Raw genomic sequence first — 23,560 nt, 5'->3', positions numbered from 1 at the left:
GTTGGACATTGCCCTTTCTTTTCAGGTCTGGCGCCAAAGGAACTAGAGATGAATCACTTGCCTAAAAGCTTACAATGCTTTCATGCCTAACATGTAGAGAGATATAATTTCATAGTAAAATGGGGGGAGTCATGAGTTGACCTATGTGCTATATAGTTGAGGGATAATTAAGCTGGCATGATTTCTACAGATGTGCTGTGGGGGTATTTAATGAGGACTTTTCCGTTGCATAACAAGCAAAATGGGAGAGCTTTTCCCCTTACTGTTCTGCTATTGCTCCTAAGGCAGTGATACAGCATTGTTTTGGTCCAGCTCCATCTATTCTAACAAAGTACCCTGTACTCCATTTATAAATTGAATGAGAACAAATGATACACCATTTTGGATAGAGGGAAATTGAAACAAAACACCACCGCAAAATAGAAGTAGAAATTCAAAACATAACAAAAAAAAACAGAAATTTTGTACTGTTTAAATTTTTAGTAGTCATTGATTCTGCTCTTTTTGGCAACCAGATTGATGCTTCATCCTGTTTATTTGGGGGCAGAGATTGGTCATTTTGTATACTTGTGTATTTGGGTGTTAACACATAGGTTTTTTTACTTGAAAATTTTATAGCAAGAAAAGGCACCAATAACAATAACATCTTATGTTGAAATTTACATAAAGAAGTACCCTGATACAATGAGAAGCACATACAATTTAGAAGAAAAAGATCTTAGTATGTATTTTGGCTTTACCTCCTAATACTAGGGAATTTTGTTGTTATCATGTAACCGCTCTTGCCTTATTTTCATTCTTTATAAAACAGATTTAACACTAAAAAGTTGTCAGATAGAAGACAACATGTAAATGTGCTTATGTATTTGTATTTATGTATGTGTATTTGGAAATATAGTGGAGACTCAGTAAACGTTAGTTTCCTCTTTTGGTCAAGAGGTAACCTTTACGAGCCTTACTTTTCTCAGTTCTAAAAAAGGACTATTAAAAACAGCTTCATACAAATGTTACTAGACTAACTGTATTAGCATTATTTTAATCAAAACAAATTTGCATTGCACTAAAACCGTGAATGTACTTTGAAAATACCTTCAAAATATTTTTAAATAATGTAGAAAATACTTCTGCGTTTTGAAATTAAAAGTGGAATAAAACTCTTTTGAAGGATTTAATTAAGTTCCATGTTAACACTTAGAAATTGTACATGTTCTCTAACTTATTTTATATAGGTCTTTTTATTTGCTAGTCAACAAAATATTGATAATGCCAAAAGAAAATGAATTCAGAATTACTTTGCAATTGTATTTGAGGCAATATGATCAAGAAACCCTATGTGAGGAAGAGTTTAAAAAAGTTATAAGAAGTGAGTTCTTGACCACATGAAATTCAGGCACAGTACTGCCCAAAGTCATAAAATGTTTGTCTGAATGGGCTATATAGATGTCATCCAGACTAGTAACCACTACTGGTATGTGAGTCACTTGCATCAATACTGGATGAGTTGTTGTTTGTTCATTCATTCATTCATTCATTCATTCATTTTTGAGTTGTTTATTTAAAACATAAAGTGTCCTCAGCTCCACCTTGACCACTGCATCAGATTCTTTGATGGTGAGTTTTAGGACTGATTCTTATACTCCTCAACCAGCATTTGGATAAACACTGGTCTGGACCAAGCCCCTCATTATACAGATGGGGTCTCTGAGACAGATTAATTAGGGGACTTTCATAGTTCCATGGTGAATTTACTGGTGAAACCCAAGCTCCTGATTATAATTCAGTGTTCCTTATATTCTCTCCTACCTTCATTCTCTAATTATCTGAAATAAAATACCACTTCCATGGGGGAATTTTCAAGTTTGCATTTGCAAGTTATATCCACAAAGTAAGTTTTGTTTCTCATGATCCTCTTCAAATTTGGAATGTTTTTCCTGTCCCCTTAAATATGTTTTCACATAACTTTACCATAAAAGACCAAAGGAAGATGCTTTTATCTGGGACAAATATTTTTCAGGACAGAAATAAAATAATTATCAGAATTACCTATCACTTGTGCAGATACAGAAACGAAGGCCTGCAGAGGTTAAACTGTAATCTAATTAGTGGAAGTATCTTCTCCAAGGGTTGGGTTTTTTGATCTCCAATTCAGTGCTCTTTCCACTATTCCTCATTAAAGTTTGGTGTGGGTTGTTGTTATTTTGTTTTAATATACTCATTAACTGCTAGGTCTTCAAGTTAACACATACTTCCCTTACTGGTAAATCATGTATCTATACAAAATTTGGAACCAATCTTGGAACCAGACTAAACAAGTTAAGTTCTAATAATAATGTCAAATATAAGTATCTACTAGAAATACTCTGGAGAGAATTTTGAGATGGTGGTGGTGTGGTACTTCCTGACTCTTTGGGGGTTCATTTATTTATTCAATAAATAGTTACTGAGCACCTGTCAGGTGCTAGGTTCTACTTTGGATTTGGGATACAGTAGTGAACAAAACAGACCAAAAACCCTTTCTCACAGAACTTAGACTATAGTCTAAGAGGGAGAGGGAAGGAATGGGGTTTAGGGGGTTTGGAAATGGTTTGCGATTTTAGACAGGTTGTCCAGAGTAGGTAGATCTCAGAAGGAAGCAAGCCATGTGGATATCAAGGCAAGACTGTTCCAGGAACAGCAAGCGGAAAGGCTCTGAAGCAGAGCATGCTTGGTGTGTTTATGGCTAAAGCGAGTAAACAAGAGGGAAAAGTAAACAAGAGTAAGAAATTAGAACCTTGTAGGCCAACCTAAAGACTTCAGTTTTTTGCTTTGAAGTAGGAAGCTACTAGAGAATTTTAAGCAGAAGAGTAGGTATCACTGACTGTTTTGTGGAGAATAGAACGAGGAGGGATAGAGATGGGAAGTTGAAAGACTGGGTAAGAGGTTATAGGAATAATAAGGTGAGAGATGATAGTAGCTAGACCAATGAATGTAGTTAATGGTCAGATTCTGGATATATTTTGAAGTTTAAGACCTTAAAATTTCTTGATGATTCAGAACCATCTGATGGTGGTGAGAATGGGAGAGTCAGGGATGACTCCAGAGTTTTTGGCCTGAGCAACTAATAGAATAGAATTACATTTTACTGAAATAGGGAAGATTGTGGATGTGCATATCAGAAGAGAAGGATCATGGACATGTTAAGTTTCTGTTACATATCTAAGAATACATACTGAGTAAGCAATTTTATATAGTGGTCTGGATTTCAGGGAAGAAATCCGGCTAGAGAGAGGAAAGTGTCTATATGGTTCATACCTTTGTTGGAACCATCTGGCAGATGTGACTTTAAGTAATTATTAGACTATTGGATATGTGTAGTTGTGGAAACAGCCTCATTTACTATCAGTTTATAGCCTATGTTGCTAATGCTTATCAGTGGTGATACTTTTCAATAAAATGTCACAAAGTGCCATCTGCTGAATGTATGTATAATTTAAATCAAGGTATACTTTTTATCTGACTTGTTAAATCAAATAGTGTTTAATGCAAAAACATTGTTTAGAAATATTTTGCTATGCAGGCATAATTTTTGTCATGAACTTTGCCTTAAATATGTAGAAATTTTGACACAGTTTTTAATGTTTAAGATTTTAATGTTTAAGATCTGAATTAGTTTTTGTCTTCTGATCTGACTTGTTTCATTCTAAACCCCATCCCTAAAATCCTTGAAAATAGACATTTGCCATCCATTAGCAGTTCTGTATCATGTATTGATAATGTTTTTCTCTTCCTTTCTTTCTTAAGAAAACAGTGACAATACGTTAACTGAAAAAAAAAGAAAACGTCAAACATGTATATTACCTTAAAACAGAAATATTCATAGTAGCTATTGATGTTATTAACTTATGTAAAGTATATAGAGGAGTAATATGTTGAAAGGTATTTCACTCTTTTCACTGTAGAAGATTATATAGGATATCTTTATTTTTATATCAAAATTGAACCACAAGCACTTCCAAAAACTATTTCTAAGGCAGCCATTCACATATGCACAGGGGTTTAAGAAGTTTGCATTAAAATTATTATGCTATCAAGTTACTTAATTAAAGCTGCATTTTAATCTAGTCACTGTATGTTGTCCATCACCCAAATTGTCATGTCCTTAGAATAGTGTCCATGAATCCTTATGATGTAGATGCAGAAGAATAGCATGTTATGAATAGCATGTTACCTTCAGTCCTGTGAGGAATGTAAATCAATAAATCAGAGTTTATAGTGTTGATACTAAATGATCAGAGATGAGTGGAGATTGATCAGTGTAAGTTTTTTCAAAGAAGTAAGTTTTGAACCAGGATTTGAAGCTATATAAGGAAAACTGAACAAAACAATCTACCTTCAAATGAACTGCTTTTAATTGGTCATGTGTATGCAGATACATGTATATGCGTATTTTTTATTTTTATTTATCAGTCCTCTAACTAAAAAGGATACATGATGAGTATTCCAGAAGAATGTTCTGGGTATGCATATATATAGAAATAAAAGAAAAAAAAGGATTTGTTAGAGCCTGTGTTTCCTCATATTTGGTGATAAAATGGAAATGTTTCCCAGAGTTTTCATGGTTAAATAAAATGATGTTTGTGATAAGTACAATGGGAGGAGTACAACTGAAGTGTTTGATAGTATTAACATAATTTACACTTTATGATAGAAAAGAAGAAATGAAATTCAGTGTAGATTCTAAAGGGATACAGATTTTTTAAAGTACTTTTAAAAAGTATTCTAAATAAGGCTTCCTGGATCCTCGGTATCTCTCAGTTTGCAGTTATTATCTATTTCACATATTATAAAAATCCAGATTCCCAGTTTAAGCAAGAAATGAAAAGTCAAAATCCAGATCTTTCTAGCTCTAAACCCCACCTACTGTTCTCTCTTCACCCACTTCCAAAATGGACATAATAATTCACAGAGGTACTGAAATCAGCCTGCTCAAGGATGTTCTTTCTCTTAATTAAATATCACAAGGTTACTTAAATGTTTTACGTGATTATCATGAGGGGAAATTCTAACTTTTTTTTTTTTTAATTCTAACATTTTAAATTATTCACATGGTTTTTAAATTTTTCCTTTTAAGAGTCATGGCTCTTTTGTGCAGATGTTCCTCACCGGAATGAATAAATAAATAAATAATCCCCTAGTCTAGTTTAAAGTAACTCATATTTTAAAAAATTATGATGTTTTTTTGTTTTTCCATAATGTAATACTTTGTTTCTGACCCTTTTGTTTATACTCTAATTTTATTACTAAGTCAGTTACTGTTTCATACTTTTGCTGGTTTTTACCTGAAATTATTTTCACATGGTAAGTCAAAGATCTTTTATTTTGTGGAAGACACTTGTCAGATGTGCAGTATATCCACTTATTAATTTTTCTCTAAATTATGCTGCCAGTATCCTAACCCTCAGATGAGTGCCTTATTGACACCATCATATTTTATGGTACCCACTAGAAAGAATATAGAGAAAGGAAAATCGTCTTTCAAAATATCCTATTTACTCCATAGCCCGAGCTGATATTTCCAAATAAAACTTTGTTTCTCAACCAGTGTCTTGATGGTAGATGAACATATAACATTTATAATAATGTAGTGCAAAAATATTTGTCAAAACCATGGCTTTAGTAATTTTACAAAATAAAGGTAGCTAGTAAATTTGATGAGACTAATTGATTATCACTTCAGTATTCTGGAGAAAACTTCACTATAATCAGCCACTTTTATATATAAATGTGGTTTTTCCTTTATGAGTTTGTAATTTGAGCATCTGTTAAAATACTAAAAATTTCTACTTCCTTTTTCATAGAGCTGGAGTGGACCAGAGAAATTGCTTGCTTTAGATGAGCTTATTGATAGTTGTGAACCAACCCAAGTAAAACATATGATGCAAGTGATAGAACCCCAGTTTCAACGAGACTTCATTTCCTTGCTCCCTAAAGAGGTAAGGATTATCAATTATATTTTTCATCCGGTGCTATATGAAAATATAACTCAACAGCAACCACCTTCAAACATGGTCATGCTAATTCAGTATTGTTACTTTAACACTCTTAATTAGTGTTAAAGAGAGCTGTAAATGATAAGCTGCCATGACTTAATATCATTTTTAGATTAAAGTATATTTATGGACTGATTAAATGACTTGTTTCCACCTCTGCAATAAGTCATATATGAGAGTAAGCTATTGAGTTCCATTAATTTGATTATTTCTTTATCGCAGTTTTTTCCCAGGTTATTTGAAGTCCAACCTTTAGTTGTGGTACATTTATTATATATAGTAGGAGATTTTTTAGAAATTCTAATTTTATTAAAACAGCAACTTTTTTCTTATTTTGTGTTTGTTTATCCAAAGTCCCTAAAAGTCCCTAATAGGTTTTGTGATTCTATGAATTGTAGTTCTCTGTTGACTTACATTGTGTGTTTTGAAATGTATGGAATTTCACATGTATATCTTTTTTTGCTAATCCTCCTTTTTGCCCCCATCGCTCGCTCGCTCTCTCTCTCTCTCTCTCTCACATACACACACACATACACACACACACACACACAATCACAGATTTCCTGCACTGATTACATCCTTATAGCATTTCTTTTGGAATTACTTATGCCCATTTGTTTTTATATCTTTCTGTGAACTGACATTATTTTTTATCATAGATTATGATCATATGGCCATTCTTGGCAGTATAAATGAGGCATAGCTTAGATGTAGTTCTTTTATTGATATTATAGGCTTCACAGTTTCATTTCTGTCAGCAAACAAGTAATAAATGATTAAATAATCAGCATCACCATGGTTTATATTTTCACAAATTATATATTTCCCACTAATTATATGTCACCTAAGAAGAAGATATATAAAACAATAATATGCCACTGCAAATGATCTTAAAACTTCAAATATGAAGAGAAAAGGAGTCGGGTTTTTTAGATACTTATTCTAAATATCCTAAGGGCATTTAAACATAGTCTCAATAATAATTTCACATTGGATATGAATAGAATAGTTTTATCATATTTAATGTATGAAAATAAGAAAAAGCAAATTGAAATGTTTGCTTTGGAATCATGTTTCATTACTTCAAGAAAAAGCAAACTGAAATGTTTCTGCTTTGGAATGATTTTTTTAAATGGTTTAAAAAAAAATTGCATTGTCCCAGAAAAAATTTTTTTATTCTTCCTGGCGCATGCTAAAACTGAACCCTTTGAATAGAATTGGCTTATGAAATGACATAAGCTCTCTTTACTTCCAGAAGGGCATTCATAATAGGTAGCACTTTTATAAGTACTTGACTGAAAGTAGTCACCTCTAATATATTCTTCATGGTTTCCTTGGATATCCTCCTTATTTTAGAAGGTAGTATTTTTATTAAAATGTAGACTTTTCTCTTAGTCTCATTTGTCCCCTCATCCCTAAGAATGGTGAATTTCTTGTTTTGTTTTACTTTATTTGTATTTCCATAGTAATCTTTGAACGTACAAAAATGTGATTTAAAGTCAGAAGAATATGAAATATTTTTAAGAGTCTAAGAATTAAGCACAAATTACCAACAGCTGGTATAAATGCAATAAAGATTTTCTTGGATTAACTGTTCTTTTAGAGATTCCCTGAGGGAAAAGAAGGGAGGCTAGACAAGAGATTGAGAGTGAACCCTACCTAGGTCAGTAGATCATCTGTGTATTCCCTTTTTTTCAACTACTAGGAAACATTTCCTATTTTGAAAAAATGCTTTATCTTATATGTGGAGAAATAATGGTATAGATCTAAATCCTTAAGGAAACTATTATCTTATCAGAGACTAAGTGCTATTATTTAAAACACCATTACCTTCATGTCAGGAAATGGACTTATAATAAATTTCTTATAATTTCTTTCAAGAGATCTCACATCTCTTTACCAACATGTATTAACCTCAAAACCTTGATAAAAATCTCACTAGTCTCACACAGGAGGCTTATGATAAACAGCATTATCCTTATTTTATAAGTAAATACCAAGAAAAGCATAGTGATAGAGTAAATGACCTAGAACAAAATCTAGAATTCTTAACATAGGATCAACCAACATTTTCTTTATTCTTTTTTTTTCCCTCCCTCTTTCACTAGTTTAATCCATGGAAATACAGCATAATTCTGGGAAAGCATTAGCTTCCTCTCAAGTATAACATGATGGTCTCTTATGTAGGTTATAGAGAAAAACAAAAAATAGCAACTGTCACTGAAATTTCAAGTTTGGTCAAGGAAAAGGTATGAAATAGAAATATGAAATAGATTTTCAATTTAAGACCTTCTGTTTAGTGGAAGTCTTTAGGAGGAATTACTAATCTAGATTTTACCTTTAAGACAAATGAACAGAAAATTGCATTAGCCAGATCATTTTACTCAGCTGCAAGAAACCTATAAGCCCCTGCTTTTGTGTTATAGAGATGTAGTCAGGATAGTGACCATTCTCTGTCCCCTATAAGGAACCCCACGAGACAAAACCTTGCTTCCTTTGAGGAACTGGTATACTTCCCCCATAATAAACACTAAGAATTGTGTGACTAATTGCCGTTCCCTTTTTGCTTGACAGTTTAATTAAAAAACCATGTAAGATATACTGTTGCCAGTATATTTGTATTCTACTTTCCCCTGGTTTAAACCTTCTTTTGATTTATATTTTTACTGGTTCTGATTTTCTTATTTATATTTTTTATTTTGCTGTTGTATTTTCTGAAATACTTAAATGTTTTGAATAGAACTGATTGGATTTAAATAGAGTAAGTTGAAGTTCATGGTGGAGTTAGGGTCTTTGCTATTTTAAAGGAAAGTGTGCCAGTTACCTGTGGAGTTAGCACTTCAACGTTCTTTAGCACATAAGTGTTTCTTTACTCTTTATTTTTATTTTTTTCAAAGATTTTATTTATTCATGAGAAACAGAGAGAGAGAGAGGCAGAGACACAGGCAGAGGGAGAAGCAGGCTCCATGCAGGGAGCCCGACATGGGACTCGATCCCTGGTCTCAAGGATCAGGCCCTGGGCTGAAGGCAGCGCTAAACTGCTGAGCCACCCAGGCTGCCCTTCTTTACTCTTTAATGCACACAAACATTGGACTAGGTGATCTCAAAATCACCAGTAATGAAAGAAATTATAGTTGATGATTTGGGATATACCTTTGAAATCGAAGGTGCTCTGGATTTGTTTTCTAGCCTTTAAGATCCATTGACTTTTTTGTGAATTACTTGATTTCTAACTCAGCTGGATAACTCAAGCAGCTGGATAACTAAAGCAAAGAATAGAGTTTTTCATGCTACTATATTAAATATCTTGGGCATTAAATAGCATCTCTTTTCCACAAATATAACTTTGTGCCTGATAATTTCTGTGTGAAATATCAATTTCACATAGAAGAATATGGTGTTAACCCATCACTGTTTATACTGACACTTAACAAACTTGCCCAGGTTTTGATTGATTGATAATTTCAAAATTAAGTGACTTATAGAGTATCCATTAAAAAATGACAATGTTGAGATATATATGTGTTTATTTATATATGTATATGGATATACACATATATACCTAGCTTGTTGAATCTGGTTATGCCTTTTTATTTAAAACGATACAGTTTCTAAATATGATACTGAATGGGCTTCTCTGGTAGACCAAAATAATTATTCCACAAAACGGTTTTCACTGTCAATTAGTAGTAATAGTATTAAATTGAATACGGACTGGTTGGAGTACTTTCTATATAAAATGTACTCAATAAATATGTGATTAATGATGAACTCTCTATATACAAAGTTCTTGGGTAAACGTAACTTATGTCATGTAATTACTGTTTAGCATCAGAAAATAATTCAGATTGTGCTTTTACTCCCTGTATGGCCTTTGGTCCTTTGAATGTTAGTTTGTTTTAATTCTGTAATTTAATTTCTGTGGAGAATAAACTTTATTGCTGCATTTAGATCATTTTGATTCTAATATCATAATTTAAATTTTTATATGATTAGTGAGGCTTAACTAGATAAGCCTTTTCAGGAGCTACCATTCTCTTCTTTCTTCTTTCCTCTTCCTTTATTTACTTGAATTGATTATACATGCTAGAAAAAAAAAAAACTGATGGTGTGTAAATCTTGGAAACAAAATTTTAAAAATCAGTGATATACCAAAGAGCTAGTTTAAACATACAAACCTATCTGGCCTGTTAAGAAAATCCTCATAAGCAATGTAAAGTAATTAGAACCTAATTACTTTTATATGTCTGTGGAGCAGTTTAGTAGTTGTCCCCTCTTGTCATTTACAGTAAAAGGTATAAATATTTGAGAACTTTATCATTGTGACAATAAACACTTTGATGTGATAACAATTATATCTATCAGAAGTGATCTAAAATCAAACTACACAAAATATCTAGAAATCTCAGTTCTTAATTTTAAGTCTTGTCTTCAGTGAATTTACATGGTAGTGGGGAGAGAAAAGTATAAAATCTAAACAACTAATAAAGTATACCTATATACATGAGCGATGGAGTTATTGAGGCTCACAGAGCAGAGGCAGAGAGGCTTAATTCCTTGAAGAGGTGAGGTTGGTAGAGTGAAGTTCATAAAAACCAATAGAGTAAGCTTTTTAAGTCTGGCATATATTTAAGATTGACTATTAGAAAGTACTGCCTTTTATAATTTTAAAAATTAGAATGTACAATTATGTTACATTTACCTAGAAGTACTTCATTCTATAGAAAATAATTATGTATAAGTTAAATATTTATATTCTTTATTATTTATATGTTAAATAAGTATATATTTAAAATATGAGTATACTATGCTTTTTTCCTTTTCATAGCTGGCACTTTATGTGCTTTCATTCCTGGAACCCAAAGACCTGCTACAAGCGGCTCAGACGTGTCGCTACTGGAGAATTTTGGCTGAAGACAACCTTCTCTGGAGAGAGAAATGCAAAGAAGAGGGTAAGGTTCAAAATCACAAAGAGAAAATTTTTATACTTTGAAAAAGCAAAATGATTCTGAAAACAAAAATAGAAAAAAGTAAAAATTAGAAGTTTTATATCCACATAGAACAAAGTAGTGAATAATTGAAAAAGGGGAACTTTGGCAGTCTATCAAAGAATCAAGAATGAGTCTTCATTTGCATTCACCTACTTATATAAAATCCACAGGTTATTCCACACATTCAAATGAGCCAGATCTTGGAGCTAACCCATTTAATGAGCCCTAATAACTAATGGCAAATATATCGGATTTGCTTCCCAGTCTCTAATACACTTAGTAAACAATGAAAATATCAAGATGAGGATGATTTTAAGGGAACCTAAAAAACAAAATAAACAAAACAAAACACAGACCTATAGCTACAGAGAGCAGATTGGTGATGGCCAGAGGGGAGGGGGCTTGGAGAGGCACAAAATGGGTAAAGGGGATTAAGAACTACAAACTTCGAATTATGAAATAAGGAGATAATGTAAGCATGGGGAATATAGTCAATAATATTTTAGTAACTTTGTAAACTGACAGAGGATAACTAGATTTATTGTGATGACCATTTTGCAATGTATATAAATATTGAATCACTATGCTGTACACCTGATATTAATATTGTATGTCAGTTATACACCAGTTAAAAAAAAAAGACAAACCAAAAACCTAAATATGAATTTTTACTTAAAATAAGATAAAGATGAATTTCTACCACCGATTTCATGGAAAAGAAACATGTCCTGCCTCTCTAATACAATTAGAGATAAGTTATAATTTTCACTGTCCTTTAGAGAGAAACTCACTGGGCAGCCCAGGTGGCTCAGCAGTTTAGAGCCACCTTTGGCCCAGGATGTGATCCTGGAGACCTGGGATCAAGTCCCACGTCAGGCTCCCTGCTTGGAGCCTGCTTCTCCCTCTGCCTGTGTCTCTGCCTCTCTCTCTCTCTCTCTCTCTTTCTCTGTGTGTGTGTGTGTTTCATGAATAAATAAATAAGATCTTTAAAAAAAATAAGAGTTTAAAAAAAAAAAGAAACTCACTGGCTGGAATTCATTCATACTCAGTCACTCACTTATTAAATAAATTAGTTAAATAAAAGAAACCCAAAATTATATTAACAGTACTCAAATATTCCATATTCTATTCTTTTCTTCCACAAATATTTATTGAACACCTCCTATGGGCTAGACATTCTTAAATGCTGGGGATATAGTAGTGAACTCCCATTTTCTTCTCATCTTGGAACTTAGGTTCTTGAAAACTAAAAAAGAAAAAAAACTGCTTTCTTAGTAGAGGAGAAGGTATCATCCATAATAATTAAAGAAAATACTTAGTTTTCTAGCAGGCATATATAAAAATTATATTTTTGAAAAAATATAAAAATATGATTTGTCTCAGATAAGCAAAAATTTTAAGAAACAATCATAGAGCATGAGACAGATATTCTATACGTTATCTTACCCTTCAAGGGGGTTACAGTTGAGTGAGAAGTATAGATCCAAGGTACTTGGTTTCTAATCCTGCCTCTGCCTGTCTATTGCTCAGACTAATTAGTGAAACCCTCTCAAGTGTCTATATTATATAAAGTGGGATTAACAGTCCTTGCCTTACCTTCTCTTATAGAATCATTATTTTAATGACTTTTAAAAAAAATTGTGGTAACATATACTTGAGAATTTATCATTCTAACCATTTTTAAGTGTACAGTTCAGTGGCATTAAGTACAGGCATGTTATTATACAGTCCGTCTCCAGAACTTTTTTTATCTTTCTTGGCTGAAAGTCCATACCCATTTAACAGTAACTCCCTATTCCTCTTCCTGCAGCCCTTGGCAACCACCATTCTATTTCTGTTTGACTACTTTGGGTGCCTCATATAAGTGGAATCATATGGTATTTGTCTTTTTGTGACTGGCTTATTTCATTTTGCATACTGTCTTCAAGGTTTATCCATGTGGTGGCATGTGTCAGAATTCCCTTCCTTTTTCAGTCTGAATAAATATTCCATTGTATATATATACACACCACATTTTGTTTATTCATTCATCCATCGATGGACACTTGGGTTGCTTCCACCTTTCAGCTATTATGAATGATGCAGCTCTGAACATGAGTGTACAGATATCTGTTCAAGTTTCTGCTTTTAATTCTTTTGGATGTGTATCCAGAATTGGAATTGCTGGATCATATGGTAATTCTATATTTAATTTTTTTTGATGAACCACCATACTGCTTTCCATAGCAGCTATACCGTTTTATATTCCTACAAGCATTGCATAAGGGCTCAAATTTCTGCACATCCTCACCAACATTTCACAGAATTATTTAGAGAAAGAAATTAAAAAGTCAATATGAAAACATGCCATAGAAAATGCAGACTTTACATTATTGTTTTATAATAACTATTAGAAATTGGACAATGTCCTGTATTTCAGTGGTTTTGAGCATAGGGGAAAATGAGATATATTATAAAATGTGTAATTTTTACTATTGGTGACTCTTTAAAATTTCAGGTATTGATGAACCATTGCACATCAAGAGAAGAAAAGTAATAAAACCAGGTTTCATACACAGTCCATGGAAAAGTGCATACATCAGACAGCATAGAATTGATACTAACTGGAGGCGAGGAGAACTCAAATCTCCTAAGGTAACTGAACTCTTGCACAGTGTAACTGAAAGCATTAATCAGTGTTGCTACCTAGTATGTTCTTCTTGGCCAGAAGTATAACTTGACCCTATCTCCTGTAGAACGAAAACAGTATATTTTGAAATAACTGAAAATGTGTAACGGACAGTATTCCCCTATTGCTAATTTCTCCAGACAACTGATTGTACTTGAATAAAAGAGGAGTTGAATTGCATGTCATTCTATCTTAGGAAATGAAAATTTCTGAATATCTTGTTGAATTTTGTGTCATAGACATTTTACCTAAGAATTTGCTTGCTCTCTGACTAGGTAGTTAGAACATGATTTTTTGAGGAGTGCCCATGTTTTGTGTTTTGATGTCCCTTTTGAGGGACATTTATTTTTATAAATTTAATGATAATACCGATTTTTTTGTCTTACTGTAAGTATGTAAATAGTGGCAAAAATGCTTGAAATTCTTAGATATATTTATACAACTGGAAGAAAGCAATTAGGGGAGATACTGTTATATTAATAAGTAAACATTATAACAGGCTTTTTTTTTTTTTTTTTTTGAGAGAGTGAGCGAGCACATATGAGTGGGAGTTGGGAAGAAGGGGTAGAGGGAGAGAGAATCTCAAGCACATTCCACACCCAGTGAGAAGCTCTGCTCAAAGCTCAGTCTCATGACCCTGAGATAATGACCTGAGTCAAGAGACACCTAACCGACTGAGCCATCCGGGTACTCCCAGGCTTTTTTTGTTTTACATTGAAGAAGTTGATAATTTTTATTACTCGTCTTTCTAGTTTGTAGGTGTTTTTGTCTTTGTGTGTAAAAATTGCAGAACATAGATGTATATTTTTTTGGTTTGAACAAATAGATAATTATAAAATACATTTGTGTTTGAACCATCTTTATGAGGTCTTGACTCATAAAAGTCTTGATTCACTCAATGTTAATAGTTGATATCTCACATAAAAGTCATAGAATATGGAAAAATAAAATCCTTAATAGTTGATTCAGCATTCAGGAAGGATGGTACTTTGTATTTTATATAATTGTAATTTTAAAAATAGACTTTAGATTGCTGCTCCTATTTGTGGCTTTACTTTTTTTTTTTTACCAGTATTTTAAGAAATATAATTTAATAACATATTTCTAATCTGTACATTTATCTTGTAGGTTCTGAAAGGACATGATGATCATGTGATCACATGCTTACAGTTTTGTGGTAACCGAATAGTTAGTGGTTCTGATGACAACACTTTAAAAGTTTGGTCAGCAGTCACAGGCAAAGTAAGCATACTTCTTTCTATACTTCCCATTTTGTTTATGTTTTTGCATGGATCAATCAGGGAAACCATGGGTTCATTTTTGACTGCAGCATATTTTGTTAACAAGTATCAGAGCTTCTAATTTAGTTTTTTCCTTGGCACAAAGATAATGTTTCTCAGGTTGGGGATGTCATTAATTTCTTCTTGTAAATAATTTGTCTATCTTTGTGATTTAGCTATTATATGATTTTAACAAAATGCTTCATCTTTTTCTTGGCTTACTTTTTTCCCACCTTTATTAACCATCACAGTTATATTGTCCTTTTTAATATTCTTCAAAACTGTGATTGAGGGATACTTACTTTTCTTTGTAAACTGCTCTGTTGATAACTTACCTATAGTTTAGAAGTTAAACAAATCATGTTAATTTAGACTTATTTCAAGCCCTGTGAGATGAAAGTAAAGCAGATACAGTATTTAAATAGGAGTTTGAAGTAAAAAGCAGTCCAAGCAATCAATTTCACTGCATACAGTATTTTGCTTTCATGTTCTATGGTGAATACTTATTTTTATCTGTCCACTGGAGAATGATTTCATAAACTAAGTAACTGATCAGCTAAAAAAACTAGAGGAAAATGTGAGGGGAAAAAACCCTGTCTTTTAAAATGTCTTACAGCATGTTGATTCTTGGCAAGAATCTTCTAAGTATTCCAAGTCAGATGTAAAAATTTTTTAAAGCAGCTTCATATTTCCATAGTGTAATTATTAGTTTTGGATTTATTTCAGAGTTTTAGTATCTGTCTTTACTTGTCTAGAAGTACCTTGCCTGGCTCCTAACTACTGCCTTGGGGCAGATTCAGATGAAATGTGGTATGTAGCCACACCTAACATGGTTGGCATTCTTTCATTGAATCCATTCCTATGGAAGAATCCAAGTTGCAATTTTAGCATTATTTTATCAAAGAGACCAGGCTGGAGCTGTCATATTTTAATAAGTGTTTTACTTTCTATCTACTTGATCCTCAGTAGTGTATGTATGTTTAATATGTAATGCTACTGAATAAAAAGAATAAATGGTGATGGTATCATGACATATTGGTATAAAAAGTTATTTTCTGATTTGCGAAACAATCCAATTTTATAAATAACTTTACCTCAGATTTTAATAAGCTACTGAAATGTCATGTAAATTGTTTTTCTTTCTACCAAAAGTAATCATCTTAAGTGTTTTTCCAGTGTCTGAGAACATTAGTGGGACACACAGGTGGAGTATGGTCATCACAGATGAGAGACAATATCATCATTAGTGGATCTACAGATCGGACTCTAAAAGTGTGGAATGCAGAGACTGGGGAATGTATACATACCTTATATGGGCATACTTCCACTGTCCGCTGTATGCATCTCCATGAAAAAAGGTAAGGGAAAATCCTGTAATGGTTGGGAATTCTTCCTCTGTTATTTGTGATTTGAGGGCTTTTGTGTAGAGTTCAGTTGTATAATTCTGTTTATTAGAGAGATAGTGGTAATGTGCTCTTAAATTAGGCTTTAATTATTAGACTTCAGATATTTCTATACTAGCAAAGCAGTACTATATTGGCTTAAAATTGGAGGATTGTCTTTAAATTTCCTTCTTCATTTAATGGTTTTGTTGGCTTCCTCCTTGAAATTCTATTCTCTAATCTTGGGTGGCACTTTATTATTCTGCATCTGATGACTCATCATCTTCAAAAAAACCTTTCTCTCTCTCTTGCTTTGCATTTACATCTCTACTAGTGGGACAAATTCAGTTACTTAGGCTTCAAACTTCTGGGCCTTTTTAATTACCCACATGCCCTACCCCCACTCCATCATATCCCCTTCTGTCTAGACAAAAGCTGAGGCCCATGGATTTCTGTTTAGTGTCTCATTACCGGTCCCCTGAACTAGTTACATAGCTTTCACACTTGGTTTTCTCACCTTTTACACAGCTGACAGAGAATCCTTTTCTAATTATGATAGTATCATTGCCCTTTTGAGAGCCTTCTGTTGTCTATCGAATCAAGGAAGAAATGCTCAATCCAGTTTTCAAAATAGTTCCAGCCAAACCAGACTGCTTGCCTTTTTGTCCTCTCGGTGCCTTTGCCGTTGCTTTGATCTCCTCCTACAAAGCCCTCCTGTTAAAGTCCTTTCGATCTTCTATCTGCATGTCTTCACAGTACCCTGGTAAACAGATGTGATTTTGACTTCATTTGTCAAAAAAGGCCTCTCTGGCAGACCTTACCATGAATCCATCCACTCCTTACCGTTAATTCTGTCCACAACATTGTCTTTGTGAAAACCATTACCTTAAGCAGATTTCATGCTCGATTTGTAATATGTGAAGAAAGCTACCTTTTCATTTGTAATTTGAATCTACTTTGAACAGTGTGTGCTATTAAAATTTGGGGTATTGATATTAAGAGACCCTGTATTTCAGTTTTCATTATATTCTGACTTAAATCTCTCAATGCTCTCCTCTACTCTTCCAAATGTGGCAACTGTGGCCTATCTTTATCTCTTAAGAATGACATGAAGATACCTGAATTTTCAGCTCTGCTTCGTAATCCAGAGGTGATTGCAATATTTGTATCACTCTGGTCTTCAGAAGAGCATAGCTTTATTAATGTTGGGCCAGATTTTTAAGGGATTTCTATTGCCTCCCCGGGTGTATCTTCTAAAATCTGTGTATCTTAATACCTCCATAGCCTGTTGACTATAACTATAAACATAAGCAGCCTTTGTTAGAGGATATGCTACAACAGGTTAATTTTACCAGAATTATAATGGTGTAACACACCCATCTCTAACTGTTTAAATTCCAAATTCAGATTTGCTTTGTTGAATAACATTTAACAAATTTTTCCCTAGTCACAAAGAAAATATATGTTCATAATTAAAATTTTGGGAAATGGCAGAAAGAATAAAAAAGAAATATAAAATTTTTCAAAATACTACCACCGGAGTTCTGCCATTAACATTTTATACATGTTGCTCACGTTAGCATTTTATTTCTAAAATCAAGATCTTGTATTTATTGGAGCCGGCGGCAGCTGCTGCTGCTTCTGCTTCAAATACAATACAGCGGTTTTCAAACCGTCCCCCAGAACCCCAGACACTATGCAGCCGCTTATAAATGCGGGACACTAAGCAGGTGGAATTCTGGGCTTCCCAGCTTCCCATCCCAACCAAAGTAGCTTGACTTCTGTATGTTTGTGTATCAAGGTTTTACATAAGATTTCTTTGAAAACAGGTATTCCTGCTTAAGTAAGAAAGGAAAAAGTTCAGTAACCACTGACTTTATATATCATATTTTCTCATGTTATTAAACATTCTAATACTTCTTTTTTTCTGTCTTCCCCACTACAGAGTTGTTAGCGGTTCTCGAGATGCCACTCTTAGGGTTTGGGATATTGAGACAGGCCAGTGTTTACATGTTTTGATGGGTCATGTAGCAGCAGTCCGCTGTGTTCAGTATGATGGCAGGAGGGTTGTTAGTGGAGCATATGATTTTATGGTGAAGGTGTGGGATCCGGAGACCGAGACCTGTCTACACACGTTGCAGGGGCATACTAATAGAGTCTATTCATTACAGGTAAGGGATCCTATCTCTTGTATCCCTTAGACGCTTCACTGATGAATCATGAGATTGTTTTGACTAAAACGATAATCGCTGTCAAATTGCTGATTTAATACAATCCAAAAAAAGACAAATCAGATTATCCTGTTGTTTACATATACTTTAAAATTGGCATGAAGGAAGTGTAAATTTTGAACTTATTTAAATAACTTGTTTCAGCTTTTCTGTGATCTTTTTCCTCTAAAATATAAATATTTGTCTTAGAACCTGAAACTTTGTAGCCCTGCATTTCCCTCTATTAATTAATGGGTAGATAGTCTCAAAGGAAAATAACCTGGATTTTAATAAACTCCTTAGCAGAGGATTAATTTGGCCAAAAGCTGTCCCTTTGCCTTGATAGCTGAAAGTTGATGGACCATGTAATTGCGATCCCATTCCCACTCAAAGTGGAAGTGGAGCCTTTCTGCATCAGGCTCCTCTACCATCAAAGAGCTACTGATTTGTAGTCATAAGGAAGTAAATTTGACTAAACTGATTTTTTTTATTTACATTTGAACATGATATTCTTGAGTGGGTTGTCATATTTGAAATAGCTAAATTAATAGCAAATTTAGAAAATGGGTGTTTCATTTTCTGAAAGATAGCATTTTCAACTTGAAAATTTTTCTATTACTTATATAGTTTATTTGCCAGTTACTGCCCATTACCAATCAGCAGATTAGTATATAGTCCCAGTACTGACAGTTCTCTATTCTTGGAATATTTGTTTCTTAATTCATGGAATACGGCCTATGTCACAAAGTATTGATAGGTAATAAATATACGTGTTAACTTAGAAAAGGTTATACATTTGGAGGAGAGGGAATTTGGCTGAAGTTGTTTTTATATTTTGTGATATGTTCAGAACCTTAATGCATATAATATTCTCATTTAAGTAAACAATTAGATTGAGAAAAGAGGTAGCAATATTATTATAGATCTTCTAGGAATTGATATTTATTTACTTTTGGTATAGCTGGGAAGCTGGAGAAGAGGTGCTGTATCGCTTTTGTTATCAAAATTGTTTCTGCATCTAGTTTGAAGCTACTGGCCATAAAAAATTAGCAATTCTGGGAGCACATGGGTGGCTCCCAGAACTTATTTATAAGTAGGTTGGGTGTCCAACTCTTGATTTCTGCTCGGGTCATGATCTCATGGTCATGGAATTGAGCCTTGCTTTGGGCTCTGTGCTCTGCAAGGAGTCTGCTTGGGATTCTCTCTCTCTCCCTTTCCCTCTGCCGCCCCCCCCCCCCAAATAAATAAATCTTTTTTAAAAAACTAAGCAATTCTAATAGAAGCTTCTAAGAATGTACACTGTAGATTTGCTTGATTACCTGCACTTTATCCTGTTACCTCATTTTGTTCCTGGCATTACCTGTTTCCCATGCTTTATTTTTCTCCCCCATAGGATTAAAGTCAATAGATATCAAGAATATCCATATTTGTAGTCTAATATGCTGTGTCTGTTGCAGTTTGATGGCATCCATGTGGTGAGTGGATCTCTTGATACATCAATCCGAGTGTGGGATGTGGAGACAGGGAATTGCATTCACACGTTAACAGGACACCAGTCGTTAACAAGTGGAATGGAACTCAAAGACAATATTCTTGTCTCTGGGAATGCAGATTCTACAGTTAAAATCTGGGATATCAAAACAGGACAGTGTTTACAAACATTGCAAGGTAAGTCTTGGCTACTCAGCATTAGTTGTGTTTGTTAAAAATGAGATTGTTAGTCAAAAGAGAAGCATGGAGCTTTTATGTCACAAAAAGAATTAACCTCCTACAATATGAAAATGCTTATTTTGGATAAGTTTCTGAGCAGTTTCACTCTGACTTGACAGAACTAGGCTACCCTTGAGAAATTGTTTCAAATTGTGTTTTTAATATAAAATTGTTTAATCACTTCCTGCATGTACAGTTAACTCGACCTAACCTTAAAGAACAATGTGAAGAAAGATCTTGGCTGTATCATAGAAGCAACAGACTCATTTTGGTTTTTGGGTGATTTTTTTTTTTTTAATTTTGAATTTGTAGCCCAATTTTAAATTAAAGAGCTACCTTACTGAGGGGGAAAAGAAAACATCTCTAATCTGATAGAAAATTGCTTTGGCCTCAACTTAGACCCTTTAACCATCTGCTTAACTAGGATGGAAGGAATAATAGCACCTAGTAAAATGAAGAAAGAAACATGTGAAAGCCACTAATATTAAATGAGGCACAACAGTGTTAACATTTTATGTCATGATTAACTTCTTTTTATTGGTCATAGCACTGAAAAGTGGTTTTTTTTTTTTCAGTGAGGCCATCTGGTGGGCTCTACTGCAGCTTTTTACTCACTGGTTGTATCTGTTTCTCAGAATTTTGGAATTGTGGTCATTCAGCCTTTGCCTTTGAGTGGTCAGTTCAAAGTGGTAAGGGTAGTAGATGTGCCCGTTCATCTGTTGGCAGAATACATGGAGCTGGGCTATCTACATCACCACTAAGAAAGCTCTTATTTACTAAGAAAGCTCTTTTTTACACAGCCAGAAAACAAAACGTGTGCCTGGTAGTTAACCAAGCTTCCTGGAAGACAGAAGTCTTGAAAGTTAAAGTTTCAGTTACAAGTAGCTACAAGATTTTCCTACAACCCTACTGATCCTAAAATACTCACAGTTTCTAAATATGCAGCATTTTAAATATTTCATTTATTGTACGTTCTAATGTAGAAGTCTACAGTTACCATGTAACTTGCCCATACCCATGATTTCTAACCAGTAATTGAATTCCTTTGGTTTTGCCTAGGTCCTAACAAGCATCAGAGTGCTGTGACCTGTTTACAGTTCAACAAGAACTTTGTAATTACCAGCTCAGATGATGGAACTGTAAAACTATGGGACTTGAAAACGGGTGAATTTATTCGAAACCTAGTCACATTGGAGAGTGGGGGGAGTGGGGGAGTCGTGTGGCGGATCAGAGCCTCAAACACAAAGCTGGTGTGTGCAGTTGGGAGTCGGAATGGGACTGAGGAAACCAAGCTGCTGGTGCTGGACTTTGATGTGGACATGAAGTGAAGAGCAGAAAAGACAAATTTGTCCAAATGTGTAGACGATATACTCCCTGCCCTTCCCCCTGAAAAACAAAAAAATAAAAAACAAACAAAAAAAAAAACAGAAGAAAAAAAGCAAAAAAACTCCAAAAAAACTCACAAAACACAAAAAGAAAAAAAAAGAAAGAAAAAAGAAAAGAAAAAGACAAAAAAAAAATCCCTTGTTCTCAGTGGTGCAGGATGTTGGCTTGGGGCAACAAAGTGAAAAGATCTACAGAAGAAGAAGGAAAAGAGGAAGACAAGACAAACCGTAACTGACACGAGAGGCGTCTGCTGTCTCATCACATAAAAGGCTTCACTTTTGACTGAGGGCAGCTTTGCAAAATGAGACTTTCTAAATCAAACCAGGTGCAATTATTTCTTTATTTTCTTCTCCAGTGGTCACTGGGCAGCGTTAACGCTGAAGCTTCGTTACAGATTCTGCTAGCCTGTCCTTTTACCACTGAGACCTAGGAAGGGGCTGCAATAACACCCAACCAAGGACTGGCTGACTTTCTCGTTAGAGAGCATCTGCAACAAAAAGTCATTTTTCTGGAGTGGAAAAGCTAAAAAAAAAAAAAAATTACTGTGAATTGTTTTTGTACAGTTATCATGAAAAGCTTTTTTTTTTTTTTTTTTTTTTTTTTTTTTTTGCCAACCATTGCCAATGTCAATCAATCACAGTATTAGCCTCTGTTAATCTATTTCCTGTCGCTTCCACATACACTCTTCAATGCATATGTTGCTCAAAGGTGGCAAGTTGTCCTGGGTTCTGTGAGTCCTGAGATGGATTTAATTCTTGATGCTGGTGCTAGAAGTAGGTCTTCAAATATGGGATTGTTGTCCCACCCCTGTACTGTACTCCCAGTGGCCAAACTTATTTATGCTGCTAAATGAAAGAAAGAAAAAAAAGCAAATTATTTTTTTTTATTTTTTTTCTGCTGTGACGTTTTAGTCCCAGACTGAATTCCAAATTTGCTCTAGTTTGGTTACAGAAAAAAGACTTTTTGCCACTGAAACTTGAACCATCTGTGCCTCTAAGAGGCTGAGAATGGGAGAGTTTCAGATAATAAAGAGTGAAGTTTGCCTGCAAGTAAAGAATTGAGAGTGTGTGCAAAGCTTATTTTCTTTTATCTGGGCAAAAATTAAAACACATTCCTTGGAACAGAGCTATTGCCGCCTGTTCTGTGGAGAAACTTTTCTTTTTGAGGGCTGTGGTGAATGGATGAACGTACATAATAAAACTGACAAAATATTTTAAAAATATATAAAACAAATAAAGTTGCTGGTCAGTCTTAGTGTTTTACAGTATTTGGGAAAACAACTGTTACAGTTTTATTGCTCTGAGAAACTGACAAAGCAGAAACTATTCAGTTTTTGTAGTAAAGGCGTCACATGCAAACAAATGAAATGAATGAAAAAGTCAAATGGTTTGCCTCATTCTCCAAGAGCCACAACTCAAGCTGAACTGTGAAAGTGGTTTAACACTGTATCCTAGGTGATCTTTTTTTCCTCCTCCTGTTTATTTTTTTTTGTTTTATTTATAGTCTGATTTAAAACAATCAGATTCAAGTTGGTTAATTTTAGTTATGTAACAACCTGACATGATGGAGGAAAACAACCTTTAAAGGGATTGTGTCTATGGTTTGATTCACTTAGAAATTTTATTTTCTTATAACTTAAGTGCAATAAAATGTGTTTTTTCATGTTAGTATGCCTGTTTCTTCCACTGAAGTAAATAATATTTCATTATAAACATTGAGGGTTTGTCTCTGCTATTTAAGATATCAAAGTCTGGTTTCTTTGCATTCCCTCTAGTGTGACATAGAGATCAGTACTTCCAGGCCTGTTTCATACAGCTAAAGCAAGAAGAATGTGCCACAAATGTAAATTTTGTTTATCTCCTTGGACTATAAAGAAGGACATTCCACTGTGCCTATCTCTGTGC

The 23,560-nt window shown here is 33.9% G+C and overlaps 1 protein-coding gene across 4 annotated transcripts in view; it reads left to right on the top strand.

Annotated features, from left to right (window-relative positions):
• The window catches only part of FBXW7 (F-box and WD repeat domain containing 7), a 231,238-nt gene extending 207,915 nt beyond the window's left edge, over positions 1-23,323 (top strand). For all 4 annotated transcript variants that reach the window (XM_038559027.1, XM_038559028.1, XM_038559030.1 and 1 more), the window contains 8 exons: positions 5,838-5,972; positions 10,858-10,981; positions 13,518-13,654; positions 14,817-14,930; positions 16,145-16,326; positions 18,296-18,521; positions 20,018-20,228; positions 21,330-23,323. In XM_038559027.1, the coding sequence (XP_038414955.1) occupies positions 5,838-5,972; positions 10,858-10,981; positions 13,518-13,654; positions 14,817-14,930; positions 16,145-16,326; positions 18,296-18,521; positions 20,018-20,228; positions 21,330-21,598 (1,398 nt within the window). In that variant the 3' untranslated portion in view covers positions 21,599-23,323. The remainder of the gene's footprint in view (positions 1-5,837; positions 5,973-10,857; positions 10,982-13,517; positions 13,655-14,816; positions 14,931-16,144; positions 16,327-18,295; positions 18,522-20,017; positions 20,229-21,329) is intronic.
• The last annotated feature ends 237 nt before the right edge of the window (positions 23,324-23,560 follow it).

This window comes from Canis lupus, chromosome 15 (genome assembly GCF_011100685.1).
Source record: "Canis lupus familiaris isolate Mischka breed German Shepherd chromosome 15, alternate assembly UU_Cfam_GSD_1.0, whole genome shotgun sequence".
Classification (NCBI taxonomy): domain Eukaryota; kingdom Metazoa; phylum Chordata; class Mammalia; order Carnivora; family Canidae; genus Canis; species Canis lupus.
The sequence above is the reverse complement of the archived record's forward strand: the minus strand, read 5'-3'. Positions and strand labels throughout refer to the sequence as shown.